The 17,712-nt window shown below is 43.0% G+C and overlaps 1 protein-coding gene across 2 annotated transcripts in view; it reads left to right on the plus strand.

Annotated features, from left to right (window-relative positions):
- Positions 1 to 2,846: 2,846 nt before the first annotated feature.
- Positions 2,847 to 17,712, plus strand: part of PHEX (phosphate regulating endopeptidase X-linked) — a 244,095-nt gene continuing 229,229 nt past the window's right edge. Inside the window, exons 1-3 of one of the 2 annotated variants that reach the window (XM_064278085.1) lie at positions 2,847 to 2,997; positions 6,439 to 6,582; positions 14,416 to 14,484. In XM_064278085.1, the coding sequence (XP_064134155.1) occupies positions 2,937 to 2,997; positions 6,439 to 6,582; positions 14,416 to 14,484 (274 nt within the window). In that variant the 5' untranslated portion in view covers positions 2,847 to 2,936. The remainder of the gene's footprint in view (positions 2,998 to 6,438; positions 6,583 to 14,415; positions 14,485 to 17,712) is intronic. The other variant, XM_064278084.1, reaches the window with a different exon arrangement.

Genomic DNA, 17,712 nt, shown 5'->3' on the forward strand with positions numbered 1-17,712 from the left:
TAAGAACACCTACCTAAGAAAGATGTTTAAGAATATCAGATATAATGTAAAGTAATGTGTCTCATTAGTAGAAGGGCTGGGACTTGAAGCCTCCTAATCTGAAGACCCTGCTCCCCCACAGCCACCAGATCCAAGTTTTCAGCATTTTCTTCTTCCTTCTCTCCTCCTTCCAGTGGATGGATGAGTACATTTTTCAGGATTTGAATCATTTCCTTCTTTTTCACTGAAATTGTGGCTCACATGGGATTTTATTGCCTGAAATAGAGGACCCAGTACAACCAAATAATGACCAGATGCACTCGTGTCTAGCATAAAGATTCAGCTTTAGCTGTCATCCTGCCCAGTGAGCAGCTTGGGCTGTAGTTGCTAGATAAATAATCTTACCTGTGAGTCCTACAGGGTTAGGGATGGAAATACCCAGGCAAGTCCCATCTTTGGGGTTTGGCCCATTTGGAAGTTTTCATTTTTCCTCAAGCTGCCCATTCTTCCAGGTCTTCCTTTTGGAAGTCTTCCCTACAAATCTACCACTCAGGGGTTTCTGTTTCTCTGGACACTTATTGCCCTTATGGTCAGGTCGCATAAGTCTGGAATCTCTGGCTTGGCTTCCTTCACAGGGCCTTGCACAGGACTAGGCACCTGAAAAATTCTGAAGAAACTTCTGTTGATTCATTGATTGACTCCACTTAAGGCACAGAACAATCCTGGAGGTTCTTAACTGAGAGAATTGAATGGGTGCAGACCAGCCTGTTAACACAGACTTATTTTATTTACATAGTAACTTTTCAGTTGACTAATTTTCACATCTCTTCAGAAGTTATAATTTTTTTTTGGACTCTGCCCCCATTTGTCAGAATAATGACTTTTTACCCCCAAACACACTAAACAATATGCAGTAAATTTTAATATTACAGTTTTAGGCAAAGACACATTTACCAGTTTCCCAACTGTCTTAGTTATCTAGTGCTGCTCTAACAGAAATACCACAAATGGGTGGCATTAACAAACAGAAATTTATTTTCTCATGGCTTGTTGTTACAAGGTGCCGTCAAGTCGGTTCCAACTCATAGGGACCCTATGTAGAACAGAACGAAATACTGTCCAGTCCCACGCCATCCTCACAATCACTGTTATGCTGGAGCCCATTGTAGAATCCACTGTGTCAATCCATCTCATTGAGGGTCTTCCTCTTTTTTGCTGACCCTCTACTGCACCGAGTATGATGCCCTTCTTCAGGGACTGGTCCCCCCGATAACATGTCTAAAGCACATGAGGCGAAGTCTCGCCATCCTCCCTTCTAAGGAGCATTCTGGTTGTACCTCTTCCAAGACAGATTTGTTCGTTCTTCTGGCAGCCCGTGGTATATTCAATATTCTTCGCCAGTACCACAATTCAAATGCATCAATTCTTCTTGAGTCTTCCTTATTCATCATCCAGCTTTCCCATGCATATAAGGTGAGGTGAACCTTAGTCCTCAAAGTGACGTCTTTGCTTTTTAACACTTTAAAGAGGTCTTCTGCAGCAGATTTACCCAATGCAATACGTCATTTCATTTCTTAGCAGTTTAAACCCTGGTGGCGTAGTGTTTAAGTGCTACGGCTGCTAACCAAGAGGTCAGCAGTTGGAATCCGCCAGGGGCTCCTTGGACACTCTATGGGGCAGTTCTACTCTGTCCTCTAGGGTCACTATGAGTTGGAATCGACTCGATGGCAGTGGGTTTGGTTTGGTTAGTAGGCTAGAGGTCCAAATTCAGGGTGCCAGTTTTAGAGGGAAGACTTTCTCTCTCTGTTGGCTCTGGAGGAAGGTCTTTGTCTCTTCTGAGCTTCTGCTCCTGGGGTATCTTCATGTGACTTGTCATGTGTCTTCCCCTATTTCTACTCTACTGGCTTGTTTAATTTCTTTTATATCTCAAAAGAGATTGACTCAAGATACACAGTACACTAATCCTGCCTCATTAACATAACAAAGAAAGCCCATTCACGAATGGTATTATAACCACAGGCATAAAAACCCAGTGCCGTCTAGTTGATTCCGACTCATAGCGACCCTATAGGACAGAGTAGAACTGCTCCATAGAGTTTCCAAGGAGCACCTGGTGGATTCGAACTGCAGACCCTTTGGTTAGCAGCTATAGCACTTAACCACTACGCCACCAGGGTTTCCACCACAGGCATAGAGGTTAGGATTTGCAGCATATATTTTTGGTGGGACATAATTCAATCCAGGAAACCCTGGTGGCATAGTGGTTAAGTGCTACAGCTGCTAACCAAAAGGTTGGGAGTTTGAATCCACCAGGCACTCCTTGGAAATTCTATGGGGCGGCTCTACTCTGTTCTATAGGGTCGCTATGAGTTGGAATCGACTTGACGGCAACGGCAACGGGGGGAATTCAATCCATAACACTGACACAGCAGTTTCTATTCCAAGAATGTGGAATGAAACAATTCCAAGTTGTGTGCTGAGTTTCGGTGAACATTTTGTTTTGTGTCTGTGCCATGGAAGCGGATGAAGGGGGAGCTTCCTCTACCACTTTTTAGCCTAGTAGTCGGTAAACTTTTTCTGTAAAGAGCCTAGCATAAATATTTGAGACCATAAGGTCTCTGTTACAAAACTGTTTAATTCTGCTGTTGCAGCATGAAAACATAGACAATATCTAAAAGAATGGGCATGATTTTTTTTCTAATAAAACTTTATTTACAAAAATAAATGCTGGGCAGGATTTGGGCCATGTGGCCCTAGTTTGTAGACCCCTGCTATAGTCTTTTGTGAGACCTCATTAATTCCCTGTGCTTCAAAGTTCTTTATTTTGTCCTAGAGGTTTTTTTGTCCTGTGCTATAATTTTATTTTTAAGTGCAGTTTCGGTGCAAGATAATCATCTCTCCCAAAAGGTTGAAAAATTAATGCAGACAATGGCACAGAATGAAGACTGCACTTTCTAATGGATGATTCTCTCACACCCCTCCTCCACCAATCTCCACTCACTCTCAAGTCTTCCTTTGGTGAGTAAAATAAACCTTCATTACTTTATATGAACAAATTATATTTTCAATGTCTTAAAATTTGTTTATTACTTTTGTAGGCGTGTTTCCATCACCCAATTAAAACATTTTTCTCTCTGTGTTTACATACCTCAGTTGGGGATGGAAGGCATGATTTTACTATTACAATTAATGGACATTATTTTATTTATTTTTTTTATTGTTGTTGTTTAATAGCTTTTCACTTAGCAGTTAGGTTTTCAGGAACGAATTAATGTTCTTAAGTGAGGAATAGGTGTACTTCCTTTAACCCGCTGCCATCGTGTCGATTCCAACTCATAGCGACCCTATAGGACAGAGTAGAACTGCCCCATAGGGTTTCCAAGGAGTGGCTGGTGAATTCGAACTGTCGATCTTCTGGTGAGCAGCCATAGCTCTTAACCACTGCACCACCAGGGCTCTGTACTTCCTTGTAGGCTCCAATTGCCCTCCCCTTTGGGGGAGTCACCAGATCAAGGTGGGTGAAGGCTAGCCCAGCTGGCAGCCCGCGGCCACCATTGCATGTCAGTCCAGATTTTGGGGGGAAGGAACGAGGGAAGAGGTGGATCCAGGTGTGGTGCCTGTGTGGCTGTGTCTCCCCCGTGTGCAGGGAGCTTTGTCAGGCTGCAGACATGCAGGGTCTGGCAGTGACCACCCCTATTGGTTTGCCTGTGCCCATGAGGCCATTCCTTGGGTCTCAGTGTTCACATTTGTAAAACAGATAAAATCGCCTTTGCTATCAAGTACATAGGTTGACCACTAGGTTAAAATGAGATGTGAAAGTGCTATACCAAAATGTCAGGTATCATCATTTGAGCATTTAGAAGGAAATAGGGGGCTAACCTTTAGACAAGGGGCCATGGGTGAAACAGTGGCTAAGGCGCGACAGCTAACTGAAAGGTTGTCAGTGCAAACCCACCAGCAGCTCTGTGGGAGAAAGATATGGCAGTCTGCTTCCGTAAAGATTACAGCCTAGAAAACCCTATGGGGCAGTTCTACTCTGTCCTATAGGGTTACTATGAGTCGAAATCAACTCGACAGCATTTTTTTTTTAAACCCCCAGACATTATTGTGGTCAGGGCTGGGGAATCTCTGGGTGGTACAAATGGTTAACTCGCTCAGCTGTGGGCGATTAGGTTGGAGGTTTGATACTACCCATTGATGCCTCGGAAGAAAGAACTGGAGATCCACTTCCAAAAAATTAGCCATGGAAAACCCTATGGAATCTATTTGTATGGGATCAAATTGACAGCAGCAACTCAAAGGATCAGATAGGAAACTTAGAGGGCAGTGAGTATATGTTAATGTGGGAGGAACAACTTGGAAAACGAGGGTGAGAATGGTGGTACAACTCAAAGAATGTCATCAATGTCACTGAATCGTACATGTAGAAACTGTTGAATTGGTGTATGTTTTGCTGTGTGTATTCTCAACAACAATGGTAACAATAAAATAAATTATTAAAAAAAAAGAAAGAAAGAAAACCCTACAGAGCACAGTTTCACCCTGACACACATGGGGTTGCCATGAGTTGGAGTTGACTCCATGGCAACTGGTTTTGTTTTGGTTTTCCTTTTTTTGGGTCAGGGCTGACTTGGATGATTTTCATTATTCTTATTTCTCCCTTCACTGTTATGGGCCAGGAACCATAGATGCTGGAGCAACAGCATTGGATGTGAAGGACATGGTTCCTGACCTCGTGGAGGTCTCAGTACTATGGGGTATTATTAAGATGTAGTGTGGACTCAAGTCCAAAAACTCTTGGAAGAATCCCATGCTGAGGCCCAAAGGCCTGCCTGGATGTGTTATGGAGTAAGACCAACATCTCTCGGGAGAATCCCTGCTAGCGACATAAGGCCTGGCCATGACTAGTCAGATAGGACCAAGAACTTGTGACCATGTTCCGCTGAGCTCTACCGTGACTGACTCCCCAAGGTCATAGGCACAAATTTCGCAAGGAGAAAATTGCCCTACTGGTTTCTAGATATAGCAGAATCCTCCTCCCCTTACTCTCACTGCCCTATAATCTCCAGCAAAACAGAAAACAGGTAGCTGTTGTGTTGTGAATTAATGATAGCTATTTATATCATTGGAGCCCCGGTGGTGCAGTGGTTATGTGCTCAGCTGCCAACCCAGAAGTCAGCAGTGTGAACCTACCAGCCGCTCCATGGGAGAAAGATGTGGCAGTCTGCTTCTGTAAAGATTTATAGCCTTAGAACCCTATGGAGCAGCTCTACTGGGTCCTGCAGGGTCGCTATGAGTCAGAATCAACTCGATGGCAATGGGTTTGGTTTTGGTTTTATATCAGTGAATGAGAAAATCTGTGTTATATCAGTAGTGTCAGAATATCAGTCATTCTTCCCCACGAAGAAAGTAGATTTTTATAATTTAAATCATTATCATAATCAAAGAAGTCGAAGACCCAGTCATTAGTCAATCAGTTTTTCCAGTGAAACCAATTCCCTTTGAATTAATCTTGGGGAATCTGCTGAAATGGACACTTTACGTAAATCCAGAAATGTACTAACAAATGGCTGCCCGAGTGGGGCTTGAGGGCGAAGTACCTGGATGTACTTTTCATCAAAACGTTCAGGGAAAAACATCTTTTACCATATCTTTTGTGGTTGCTAATAAGCTTAATTCATACGCTTAACTGTCTTTTGTACAGTTGTTAGCACTACAAAGAGGAAGTGCTTTTTTTTTTTCTTAAAAAAGTTCCAGCCCAAAACATCAGCCTCTGTAGGTTGTCTTAATTGCTACTTTGCACTGCACTTGACTATGACTCTGATTTTTGGCACATCCTATCATACACAAAGTTCCCAAAATAAAATGCTACAGGATATCCCAGGAACTCTTAGAAGGCTTTAAAAAGGGACTCACACACTAAAAGACTATCTTTGATGAAGATAATTCAGGCCAGCTGAATTATATTGCAAAAGATTACTTGATTAATTGAGATCTTTAAGTGGGTCAGGAGAATCATTGCCACCTCACTTATCACGGTTTGGGGGAATTTGACGAGAATCCAGTTTTGATAGAGACAATTGTTTTTTCCTCCCCAAGTGACTATACATTTAAATAGCTAAAACATCTGTTCAGCAACATAGTAAAACATGTACACTCAGGACGCCTGAGAGAAGAGCCTGCCAAGTGGTCGGTTGAGGGACTTTGCTGAGGGAGAGCACCTAGATAAAGCAACCACTGTTTGTTTTGTCTAGTCAGGGGGAAAGCCAAGGCAACCAATATTTTGGGTTTCTTTTATTTCGTTTGTAAGAATTATTTGAGAAAGGGTGGTGAGGGGAGAGTTCCTGAGGAAATTTTTGTAAGCTGCCCATTAGTAGAAGAGCAAGAGAACCTTGGATGTCAACCTCTAACAGAATTTTGAGACCAGCCACCAAACCACGAAAAACGATTTTCTTCTAGTGTGCCGTCTACGTCCGTCCCTTCTGATGGAACCAGAAACCGGGAACAATGTTGCTACTGGGAAGATGGCCAACAGGGGCACTCGAATTGCCCTGGTCGTGTTTGTAGCTGGCACCGTGGTGCTAGGCACTCTCCTCTTTCTAGGTAAGTGTCACACTGAAGGCCAGGAGAACTGGGCATGTGTGGTGAAGTTTTGTTGTGCTATCTTTTAGCAAAGGTTGTTCTAATGCAGGTGTAGGGCTGTTTTCTTACGTCAGTAGGTGGTGCATCCTGAGTTTCGATTAAATATGCAAATGAAAAAAGAAGGCTTTTCTTTCAGGAAGCTAAATAAATAAATACACGCAAGTACCAAATGTACAACCCAGAGCGTGAAGTGGGCATCAATTGGCTTGGAGTGGCTGGACGATTCAGTTGCAAAAAATAAGTTATGTATTCCATTTAGCAAAATGAGTGTTTATGAATTCACAGCCAGATACTTTTATGTATTTTGTGAGGAAAGACTTTACTTAGCATTGTGATCAAAACCGTGATGGGATGTCTTCCCATCTGGTTCTTCGTGAATGTTTGCCTGAACAAATCATAAAATTTAATTCACAAAATACAAACCAGTCCTTTAAAAGGCATCTGTAATGGTATTATTCAATTCCTTCATAATACAGTGACTCTCTGGTGGGAGGAAATTTAAACTCTGCCTTTCTATTAGATTTTAAAAAATTAATATGAAGGGAAACAAAGGTTTTTCTCCCAAGATTTGAACGGTATTTTGATTGAATTATTTTAATGATTCTTTGTGAGAATGATGTACCCAGAGAGTATATATGATGACAAAAGCTTATTTCTGTGAAAAAGAATAAAGTAACTTGGAAAGGGGTGAGGGCATTTTCAACTCTGGACTATTAAACCCTTTAAATTTTTCTCATTGTTGTTGTATGCTGTGAGTCAATTCCGTCTCATAGCGACCTTATATGACACAGTAGAACTGTCCCATAGGGCTTTCTAGGCTACAGTTTTTACAGGAGCAGATTGCCAAATCTTTTCTCCTGTGGAGCTGCTGGGTGGGTTCAAACCACCAACCTTTTTGTTAGCAGCCAAGTGCTTAACCATTGCGCCAATTTTTCTCATAGACCCCTCATATTTCATTAGCTTGAATGTCATATAGGAACAAGCCCTATACTTGGGAGATTTTAGGTGCACTTTATGGTGTAGCAAGCCTGGAGACAGTCCTTGGCATATACGGGATGCAGGAGGCCATGTTGATTTTGGCAGGGGAAAACCAGTAATTCAACTTTAAAAGATTTAGCGTTGTGCGGTTGAAAATGCTGCTAAAAATGAGCAAACCATCTTTCCATGTTTTCTGTGGCTAAAGATTTAGGGAATTAGATGTGTTTATTGCTTTTTGGTAGAGCTAAACCTCCTATTTCTGCAACTGAATTAGTGGCCCTTGTGAGATTTCTCAGCACTTGGGGTTTTGACGAGTGTCATATCTTGAAATTCAAAACGGGAGGAGAAATTATATGGGGATGCCAAGAGGAGTACACGCTATGCGGGCAGTGACTACAAGGTTAGACTATTTGCGTTTTTACAAACACTGCCAAGCTTAAAAAATCCAAATGATTATTGTTTGTGTAAAAATATGTTCTCTTTTAATGATGTTATTGCTGCTTGAAATCTTTTTGAAACTCTACTTTTATGATTACATTCTGAGGTCCTGGCATATTAGTTGGAATATTCTCAGTGGCAGCAAATCTTTGTTGTTTGAGGGAAGATGATCCTTTGGAAAACTCGATTTTTAAAAGAAGAGTAAAATTCATCAGTTGGAGGCAAGGGGTGGTTCAGTGTTCGAGTTCTCACCTTCCATGTGGGAGACTGGAATTCGATTCCTGGCCAATGAGTCTCCCGCGTTACAACCACCCGTCTGTCAGTGGAGGCTTGTCTGTGGCTATGATGCTGAACAGGTTTCAGCAGAGCTTCCAGACTAAGACAGACTAGGAGAAAAGGCCTGGTGATCTCCTTCTGAAAAATCAGCCAGTGAAAACCCTATGGATCACAATAGTCCGATCCCATTGTGCATGGGGTTACCATGAGTCAGGGGCCAACAACAAAATTCATCAAGCCAGGCAGTGCTATATATGGGTAAAGAGGCCTGCATAAAATAGAAAAAAAATAACTCTCTAGTGGGTACAATAATCTCTCACTGGGCTCTCTAAGATAGGAGCTCTAACGATGTTATAGAATAAGGTGACTTGAAGGGTGCCGCCTCTGTATGCTTTTGCTACTCACAAGTGTGGTCCATGGACCAGAGGCATCAGCATCACCTGGGAGCTTGAGTTCCACTTCAGACCTATTGATTCAGAATCTGCATTTTAACAAGATCCCTGGGAGAGAAGCACTGTTTCTCAGGTGACCACATCCATTTGGAAGTTCAAGTTCCAAAACCAAGCCCATTGCTGTTGAGTTGATTCCGACACATAGCGACCCTATAGGACAGAGTAGAACTGCCCCATAGGGCTTCCAAGGCTGTAATCTTTATGGGGAAACCCTGGTGGTGTAGCGGTTAAGAGCTATGGCGGCTAAGCAAAATGTCAGCAGCTTGAATCCACCAGGTTTTCCTTGGAAACCCTATGGGGCAGTTCTACTCTGTCCTATAGGGTCGCTATGAGTTGGAATCGACTCAGTGGCAAGGGGTTTGGTTTTTTTTTGGTAATCTTTATGGAAGCGGACTGCCACATCTTTCTCTCACAGGGCAGCTGGTGGGTTTGAACCGCCAGCCTTTTGGTTAGCAGCCCAGCGCCTTAACCACTCCAGTTCAAGTGCACTTGCTTTAAATTAAATGTACACTCTTAGTAGATTTTCATCAAGTATCTCTGGACTTTTTCAGTCCTACCCCCTTCCTCCCACTCTTCACTGCCTAGTGCCCCAGGCTCCACCCTCCACCTTGTACCTACAAAGTCTTCGTCTGAAAACCTCCAGGGACCTGCCATCTCTATGACATTCTGGTTAAGGTCCTCTTCTGATTGATTTTGAAGTATACTTTTCTGCCAGTCAAAGTTCAGTCACATGTCTGCAGTTCCCAGCATCCGTCCATACTCTGTATTTTAAGCTCTGAGATAATCTCTTTTCTAAACCTTAGTCCTTCAACAGTAAGAGTGATTGCCAGTGACCTTGAGATGGTTTCAGAGAACCTAGAGTTCTAGAATTTAAAACATCAGGTATATGCCTATAACCAGTTAGTTCTAAAGTGTCCTTTCTTCTTCTTTCCTTCCTCTCTCCTTCCCTGCACTGTCTCTCCAGCGCAGAGATCAGCAAACTTCTGTAAAGAGCCAGATAGTAAATATTTTTGGCTTTGTGGGCCACAGACTCTGTCTCAACTACTCAACTCTGCTGTTGTAGCAGGCAAGCAGCCATAGATAGCATGTAAACAAATGGGTGTGGCTGTGTGCCAATAAAATTTTATTACAAACACTGAAATTTGAATTTCATATTGTTTTCATGTGTCATGAAATATTATTCTTCTTTCAATTGTTCCCCAACATTTAAAACTGTGAAAACCATTCTCAGCTCGCAGGGCAGAGAAAAACAGGCAGCGAGTCTGATTTGGCCCGTGGGCCATAGCTTGTTGACCTCTGCCCTGTGGTCATGCTCCTGCTCTTGATCTGTGGATTACTTGACTGCATTCCGAGGTCATTTCTACTGGTTGTAGAGAAGTTGAGAAGGAGAAACCAAACTGCTCTTTATTTTTCTTTTAAACTCCTATCCTGTAAAAAGTAACATTTTAATTTTTGATATTAAAATGTTTTCTTTATTGTCTCTATTTCCTTCACTTATTGTCTTCACATGATCCGGGCTTGTTGATTCTTATTTATTTTCAGGATCTTAAAATGACCCCGCATGGGTATAATGTTCTTCCTTGAGGGCTCAGGTCTGTCTGTGTCCCAATTAATTTAATCTAAACCTTCCCTTTACTTACCATCAGATAAAGAATATCTGAGTTTAGTCCTGCTTCCTTGGGAGTTTTGGGTCAACATTTATTTTCCATGAAAGGAATAAGCCTCCAAATTAACCATTTCATTGGCTTTTTAAATAAAATAAGGCTGGTAGCAAGAAGGAATTGTCCAGAATCATAAAAATGAAATTATCATTATTTAAACTGAAACTTCTAGAACATTTGGTAAACATATAAAAGTAGACGGAAGGGAAAAGTTCCCCCATGGTTCCACCACCCAGGCATGTTGGAATATTTCATCCTAATCTTGGTGCTGCGCATGTATATTTTTACCTTTTTTCTTCTTTTTAAAGAAATCGCAACACACAACTTCATGCTAAGACTCATTTTTTTCTTAAAAATAGGCCTGAGATATTCCATAGGCAGTTTTCTTGAATCTATAATGTAACACAGGTGAAAAGGCTGGATGGCAGCAGAGAAAAGAACACAGAAAAAGCAGGTCCTCTTTGAATGTAGGTGAATAAATAATAAAAATCACCACACTGGCAAGTGATCTATAGGCATTCCATCTCTAGCAGAAATAGAGGCTCCGCTCAGCTTTCTAACCCTGCTTCCTCACTGAGGATGCCACGGGGAAAAGCCCTGCCCCCAGTCCCTCCCCACTACCCCTGTCCCCATGGCCACATCTGCAAATGACTCCTTGATTCTGCTCACAGAAAACAGCAATTATGAGTTCCCCATGATTTACTCGGCTACCAGGGATATTTTTGAAATCTAAATTCACATCTGCTGATGACCGGGCTGCTAGTGAAGTGACACATTGGTGTTACCTGGAGTTCACAATGGAGTTCATGAATAGGGCTCACTTCTGGACTTCTGCAGAAATCCACTTAATGTCACCAGGCAGATGGGGAAATCAAGCCATTGGTGAAAAGCTCTTTAGGTTACACAGTTTTTTTAGTTTTCTGTTTTGGTGGGAGTAACTGGAGGCTTGGTCTGTGGGGTGCCATTGAGTTGATTCTGACTCATAGTGACCCTATAGGACAGAGTAGAACTATTCCATAGGGTTTTCTTGGCTGTGATCTTCACAGGAGCAGATCATCAGTTCTTTCTCCCACGGAGCCGCTGGATGGGTTCCAACCATCAACCTTTCAGTTAACGGCCGAGCTCTTAACCGTTGCACCACCAGGGCTCTTAGGAGGCATGGTCTACAAAGCTGCATATCCCTGGTGGGGGGTGAGGGTGAGACTCCGTTGCTGGCTGATATAGACAGTATATTTTTACTCCTCTCTGTTGGGGCCATATCGTATGAATGGTTTAGATTAGATCCAGAACTCTAAATGCCACATGTCCTAGCTTTCTCTTTCTACTCTGGATTTGCTCCAAATCACATAGTTTGTACTGTTAAGGAAAAAAGAAAAAATCAAAGCACAAAGAAATTAAAACTTATAGGGTTTATTTGAGAGGTTAATCTGTATGCATAAAGGGAGACCATTTTGTTTCTAAAAAAACAAATGGTTCAATGCAGGCTAGTTACAATGAGGCTTTCAAGGAGAGGAGGGAATAGAAGAGAAAATTAACCATATGTTAATCTTGATGTGGAGCCCTGGTGGCATAGCAGTTAAGAGCTTGGCTGCTAACCAAAAGTTCGGCAGTTCAATTCCACCAGCTACTTCTTGGAAACCCTATGGGGCAGTTCTAATTTGTCCTGCAGGGTGGCTATGAGTTGGAACCGACTCGACGGCACCTAACAACAACAACAACAACAATCTTAACGAGGAGCCCTGGTGGTATAATTGTTAAGAGCTCAGGCTGCTACCCAAAAAGTCTGCAGTTCGAATCCAGCAGCCCCTCCTTGGAAACCCTATGGGGCAGTTCTACTCTGTCCTGTAGGGTGGCTACGAGTCAAAATCGGCTTGATGGCAACGGGTTTGGTTTGGTTTCGAATCTTATGGTAATTGATTGACTCACGCCCACCCCCCCCTTACTGAGATCAGCCGGCATCAGGTTACTAGGTGGTCTGTGGCCTGGCTGACCCCTCTCCCATTCATTTGCACTGTTCCTCAGGTATAGTAGGGAGGTTTTAAAATGGTTTAAAAACAAAACAAAACAAAAACCAGTAGGCAAAGTAAGCACTAGATCAATTGTAGTGAACAATTTCACGTTTTTTTTCACCACATCAAAGATTCGGCTTCTAGGTATGGCTGGCATCTGTTTCACTCTCAATCCTACAACATGTTCCTACATGTAGAATCAAAGCCTTTTTTCCAATTTGCAGTCCCTGACAGGGACGGATTCCCCAGTAAGCAAGGTGAGGACAGGCTTACTTGTGCTTACTTACTAATTTTTAGTGACCAGTTTGAGAGATGTGGCGAAACCCATGTGAAATTGGTCACTACAGATTAGTAAATAAGCACAAATAAACCCGTGCTTACTGGGTAATTCGCCCCTGAAAAAAATCCCAAACCCGTTGCCATCTAGTCAATTCTGACTCATAGCTACCCTATAGGACAGAGTAGAACTGTCCCATAGAGTTTCCAAGACAGACTGCCACATGTTTCTCCCCCAGTGGCTGGTGGGTTTAAACTGCAGACCTTTTGGTTAGGACTTAACCAGTGGGCCATCAGGGCTCCTTCTTTAAAATGATAAAAGCATCTTAATTACTCAGGAAACTCTAAAGTTTTAGAATTCTCTCTCAAGAAGCAAGGGAAATTACCTCAAGTTAAATTCTTTGCATAAGATAAACTCTGAACTAGTTTATGGGTAACAAATGTCTTTGTCACCAAGGGGAATCTGCGCTCCTTCGTGGCCACTGTGGCCCCACATCATTTTTTTGTCTCTGTTCTTATGTTCAAAGGTCACATTGGGCAGTGACCTTTGTGAATGTTCAGAGGAATCTGTCAATTCCTGTTCCTCAGTTTCTCTCTTTTAACAATGTGTTTCAGTTTTCCCATCTCCAAAACAGGGATGTAATTATATGCACCAGAGTAAAATTATGAGACTTAAACCCCAGATAATCGGAGATGGAAAAGTCTTTCGAGAGTATCTAGACCAGGGTTCTCAAACGTGAACTTGCATCAGCCTGCCTGGAGGGCTTGTTAAGACACAGACCGCTGAGCCCTACCCCTAGCATTTCTGATTAAATTGGTCTGAAACGGTGGTTGTTGTTAACTGCCTTCCCCCCATACTCAGGAAACCCTGGTGGCATAGAGGTTAAGTGCTACAGCTGCTAACCAAAACGTCGGCAGTTCAAATCCACCAGGCACTCCTTGGAAACTCTATGGGGCAGTTCTACTCTGCCCTATTGGGTCGCCATGAGTCGAAATCGACTCGACGGCAATGGGTTTCTCCCGACTCAGGGCGACCTTATGCATAACAGCATTAAATGCTGCCCCGGTCCTGGGCCATCCCCCCAAATCAGTTGGGGATCAGACCGCTGTGACCCATAGGGGGTCTTCAACTGACTGATTTTCAGAAGTAGATCGCCAGTCTTCCTAGTCTACCTTAGCCTGGAAGCTCCACTGAAACTGGTTCACCATCATAGCAACACACCACCTCCACTGACAGATGGGTGGTGACTGTGCTTGAGGTGCATTGACTCGGAATCAAACCGCGGTCTCCCCCTTGGAAGGTGAGAATCCTGTCACTGAACCACCACTTCCCCTAGCCCCCTCAGGCGTAGGGCTGGGTAATTTGCATTTCTAACAAGCTCCTAGGTAAAGGCATGCAGCTACTGCAGCTGCAGGGATCACACTCTGAGAACTACTGGTCTGGTTGTACCCACTCATTGTATACTCATTGTACACACGAGGGAACTGAGTTTCAGAGTAGCTAAGAGTCTTACCAAGGTCAGAATCTGGTTCTGTGACACTGGGCCAACTGGATTTTTAAATACTGTGTCAATACTCAGAAGGATGAGCTGATATCAAGTGTCTTGCATATCATATCATATCATATCTTGATGGTGGTTTACCTGATGGTGGTCCACTGCAAGTCAGTCATTTAATTTATTTTATTTTGATATGTTTTTTCAGTGAGTCAAGGTCTCATAAGTCTCCAAGCTAAACCGGAGTACTGCTTGACGCCAGAATGCGTTGAAGCTGGTAAGTCACAGTTTTTCATCCTGTTCAAGTTATAATTATGGTACCTTGGGGAGTGGAAGAGAAAACAGGTGGTATTTTTAGTATTCTGTTTACTTGAGGTTCACCAAGTACTAAATGCAATTTTGATGAAATTTTAAGTTTACTTTCAAGTCTCGATGTGAAGTAGTGGAGCATAGATTTCCTGTTTTCTTTTTACTTGCAAAAAACAGCTGTGCCATATTCCAGGCGTTGTTAAAAGGAAATTAGGAAGGGGCTTGGAAGGCTGAATAGCCATTCTTAAGATCTGTCCAAAACCTAAATACACAGAGAACCACCAAAAATTATTGTAACTCAGAATATACTTAATTGCGAGTAACGATTTGAATCGCATATAGTCTACTGGAACTTATGGAGAAGGAGCTCCAAAGAGGGGACAGTGAAAGTGGGTTATACGGGTCATTGTTATGTTAATTTTCAGAAGATACCATCAGAACACGCGCAGAGTTCCAGGTGGTTGGAGAAACTAGAGTCACTAAGGACATGCCATACGTTTTCCAGTCAGACCCTGGGGTTCCTGCTCCTAGAAACTGGCTAAAAAAACAGAGATAATTCTCTAAAGGAGCCCAAAGCCTAAGGCAAAACACTCTCCCCTAAACTGCTTACCAGGCTATTGCTTGACTTGAAGGTGCCTTTAGGAAAATAGATCCTTAAAGGCTCAAGGTTCAAAAGAGCACTAAAGGCAGATGGCCTGGATGGGTCACCTCAACTCTATGAACCCATAAGTGTGGATTCCAGGAGAATCAAAATGGTTTTGTCAGAACTGAAGACAGGGACCATCAGCCATTCTCTGGCCTCAGCTGGATAGAGGTTCCTATTCATCTTAAGCAGTCTTCCTGTATTGGGTGTCCAGTGGGTCTGACCTGTCTGCCACAAAGCAGGGATCCTTTGTAAATCCATGCTTCCACCGTCACCTGGAAGCCCTTTGGGTCTTCACATGCTGTCTAGTCCACATTACAAGTCAAACTTCTCTTGAGGTGACCAGGCCACATGTTAGTGGGTACCCCAGGGTGAAGATGAATGTTGCCTCAGGTTTGCCACAGCTTTAAGTTTCCCCCATAAATCAGGGCCGGGGCATAGGTTTTAAGGACTCAGATCCCAGGCATTCTTCCTCCCCCATTCTTTGAGCACAGATATCAGTGTGTTTCCCAAAGGAAAAGCCATAAGACAAGTTAAGCGCATGGCCCTTTCACTTTCTTCTTGGCCTTAAGAGATTAATGAATGAATTCCCCAAATATTTATTGCATGCCAGGCACTGAGCTAGGTTTGGGGAACACAAAAGTGAAGGAGAATGACCAGGTAGGGGAAGAAAGATAATCAATAAACACACAAGGCAATAAATGAACCAGAAAAAGATCAGCTAGTGGTACATGTTCTGTAGAAAATTAAAATAGAATAATGTGATAGCAAGTGACAGAGGAAATGATGCTGAAGGTGACCATTAACGAAGAGGATTTGGGGAAATCCAGGTGGAGGGAAAAGCAGGTGCCAAGGTCCTAGAGAGGGCATGAGGTTGGCAGACCTGAGGAATGGAAAGAGCTTGCTGGGCAATGGGCAGAGTGCAGGTGATGGGGTCAGAGGGGAATCCAGGGTGAGCCCAAGTGGTGCAACGAGTTTCGGTTTTTGCTGAAGTGTGCTCAAGAGCCTCTAGAGGGTTTTAGGAAGGAGAGAGACATGTCTTAGTTAGTGTTTACAAAAGTCTGTCTATGGAGAGCTATACTTAGGGTAGTCAGTCTGGGTGGAGAAGAGCAAGAATGGAAGGAGAACACTCAAGCAGAAGGAGGTTACTTCAGTAAGCCAAGTGAGAGATGATGGTGTCTTGAATTTGAGAGATGGAGAACCTGGAGAGCTTAGGAGGTAGAGAACTTGCTGAAGGATTGGATATGGGATGTAAGAAGAAGCAGAAAATCAAGAGTGAGATGCTTAAATTTTTTGCTGTGGTTGGGTCTTGAGATGGAACCATGTGGTTCCATCGTGAGATGGAAAAGGCTTTGGTGAAAGAGCTTGTAAACCCTGAGGCTGATACAAAGGTAATGGGTTAGATAATCACGTTATTAGAATTTTTTGTTCCATTCTTAAGTGATCGGTATTTTTTTTTTTAACCAGACAATGTGTTAAGTGATTAACTTGCGCCATCTCACAAAATCTTCATAAGAGCATTATGAAGTCGGTGCTATTGCCAGCTCCATTTACAGAAGAGGAAACGTAGGCTTCTTCTACTCTGTCCTATCGGGTCGCTATGAGTCGGAATTGACTGAACAGCAACAGATTTGGTTTTTTTTGGTTAGAGGCTAAATAACGTGTCTGGGGTAACATCCTGAGTTACTGTCAGGGCTGGGCTTCAAGGCCATGTCTGGCTCCTGAGTCTGAGCTGTCAGGTTCTATGCTATGTCTCTACCTCTCCATCTTTTTCTTGGTGCCATGGGGTCATGTCAGCTAACTCTCTTTGGCCTTGGTTCTGTCTTGTTCTTTTGTCATAACAATGTAAGGGTTTTCTCCAGTGGAGAGAGGGTGGAGTGGAGTAGGGTGGGGTACCAGGTGGGGATATCAGAGAACTGGTTTTAGATTTTATATCACCCTGTGCTTTTGAGTTGGAATCGACTTGATGGCAACAGGTTTGGTTTTTTTGTGTGTGTGTGATTTTGCTGGGGCCCTGGTGGCGCAGTGGTGAAGTGTTTGGCTGCTAACCAAAAGCAAGGCAGTTCGAACCCATCAGCTGCTCCTTGGGAACCTTATGGGGCAGTTCTACCCTGTCCTATAGGGCCACTATGAGTCCGGATTGACTCGATGGCAACGTTTTCGTTTTGTACTTTTGCTGTTGTTGGATTCTTGTGGACGAGTAAAATTGAACATTTTGAACTCATAAGCTTTCAACCTGGGTTTAGAGAACTTTTTGTATAGAGGGCCACTGATTTCATGAGTTTTGTTTCTTTATTATGAATCATGACAATGCAAGAGTAAAACTTACAGAATAACGTCGCCTCCTGCCAGCTGGTGTGTTTTGCCACGCTGTCCTGTTTTGAATTTTCACGTTGGCGAATGGCCTTTCTGATGTTGGAATAAATATTGATCTTGCTGTTTCTGTAGTGAAACGCTCGCCAAGGTACAGTCCATTCCTCTACTGTGTGACGTGGGCCTCAGCGTGGCCAGGGCTCTGAGGGACAGCTGGTGGGTGCGCATCATCAGGAGAAC

This window comes from Loxodonta africana, chromosome X, assembly GCF_030014295.1.
Source record: "Loxodonta africana isolate mLoxAfr1 chromosome X, mLoxAfr1.hap2, whole genome shotgun sequence".
NCBI lineage: Eukaryota > Metazoa > Chordata > Mammalia > Proboscidea > Elephantidae > Loxodonta > Loxodonta africana.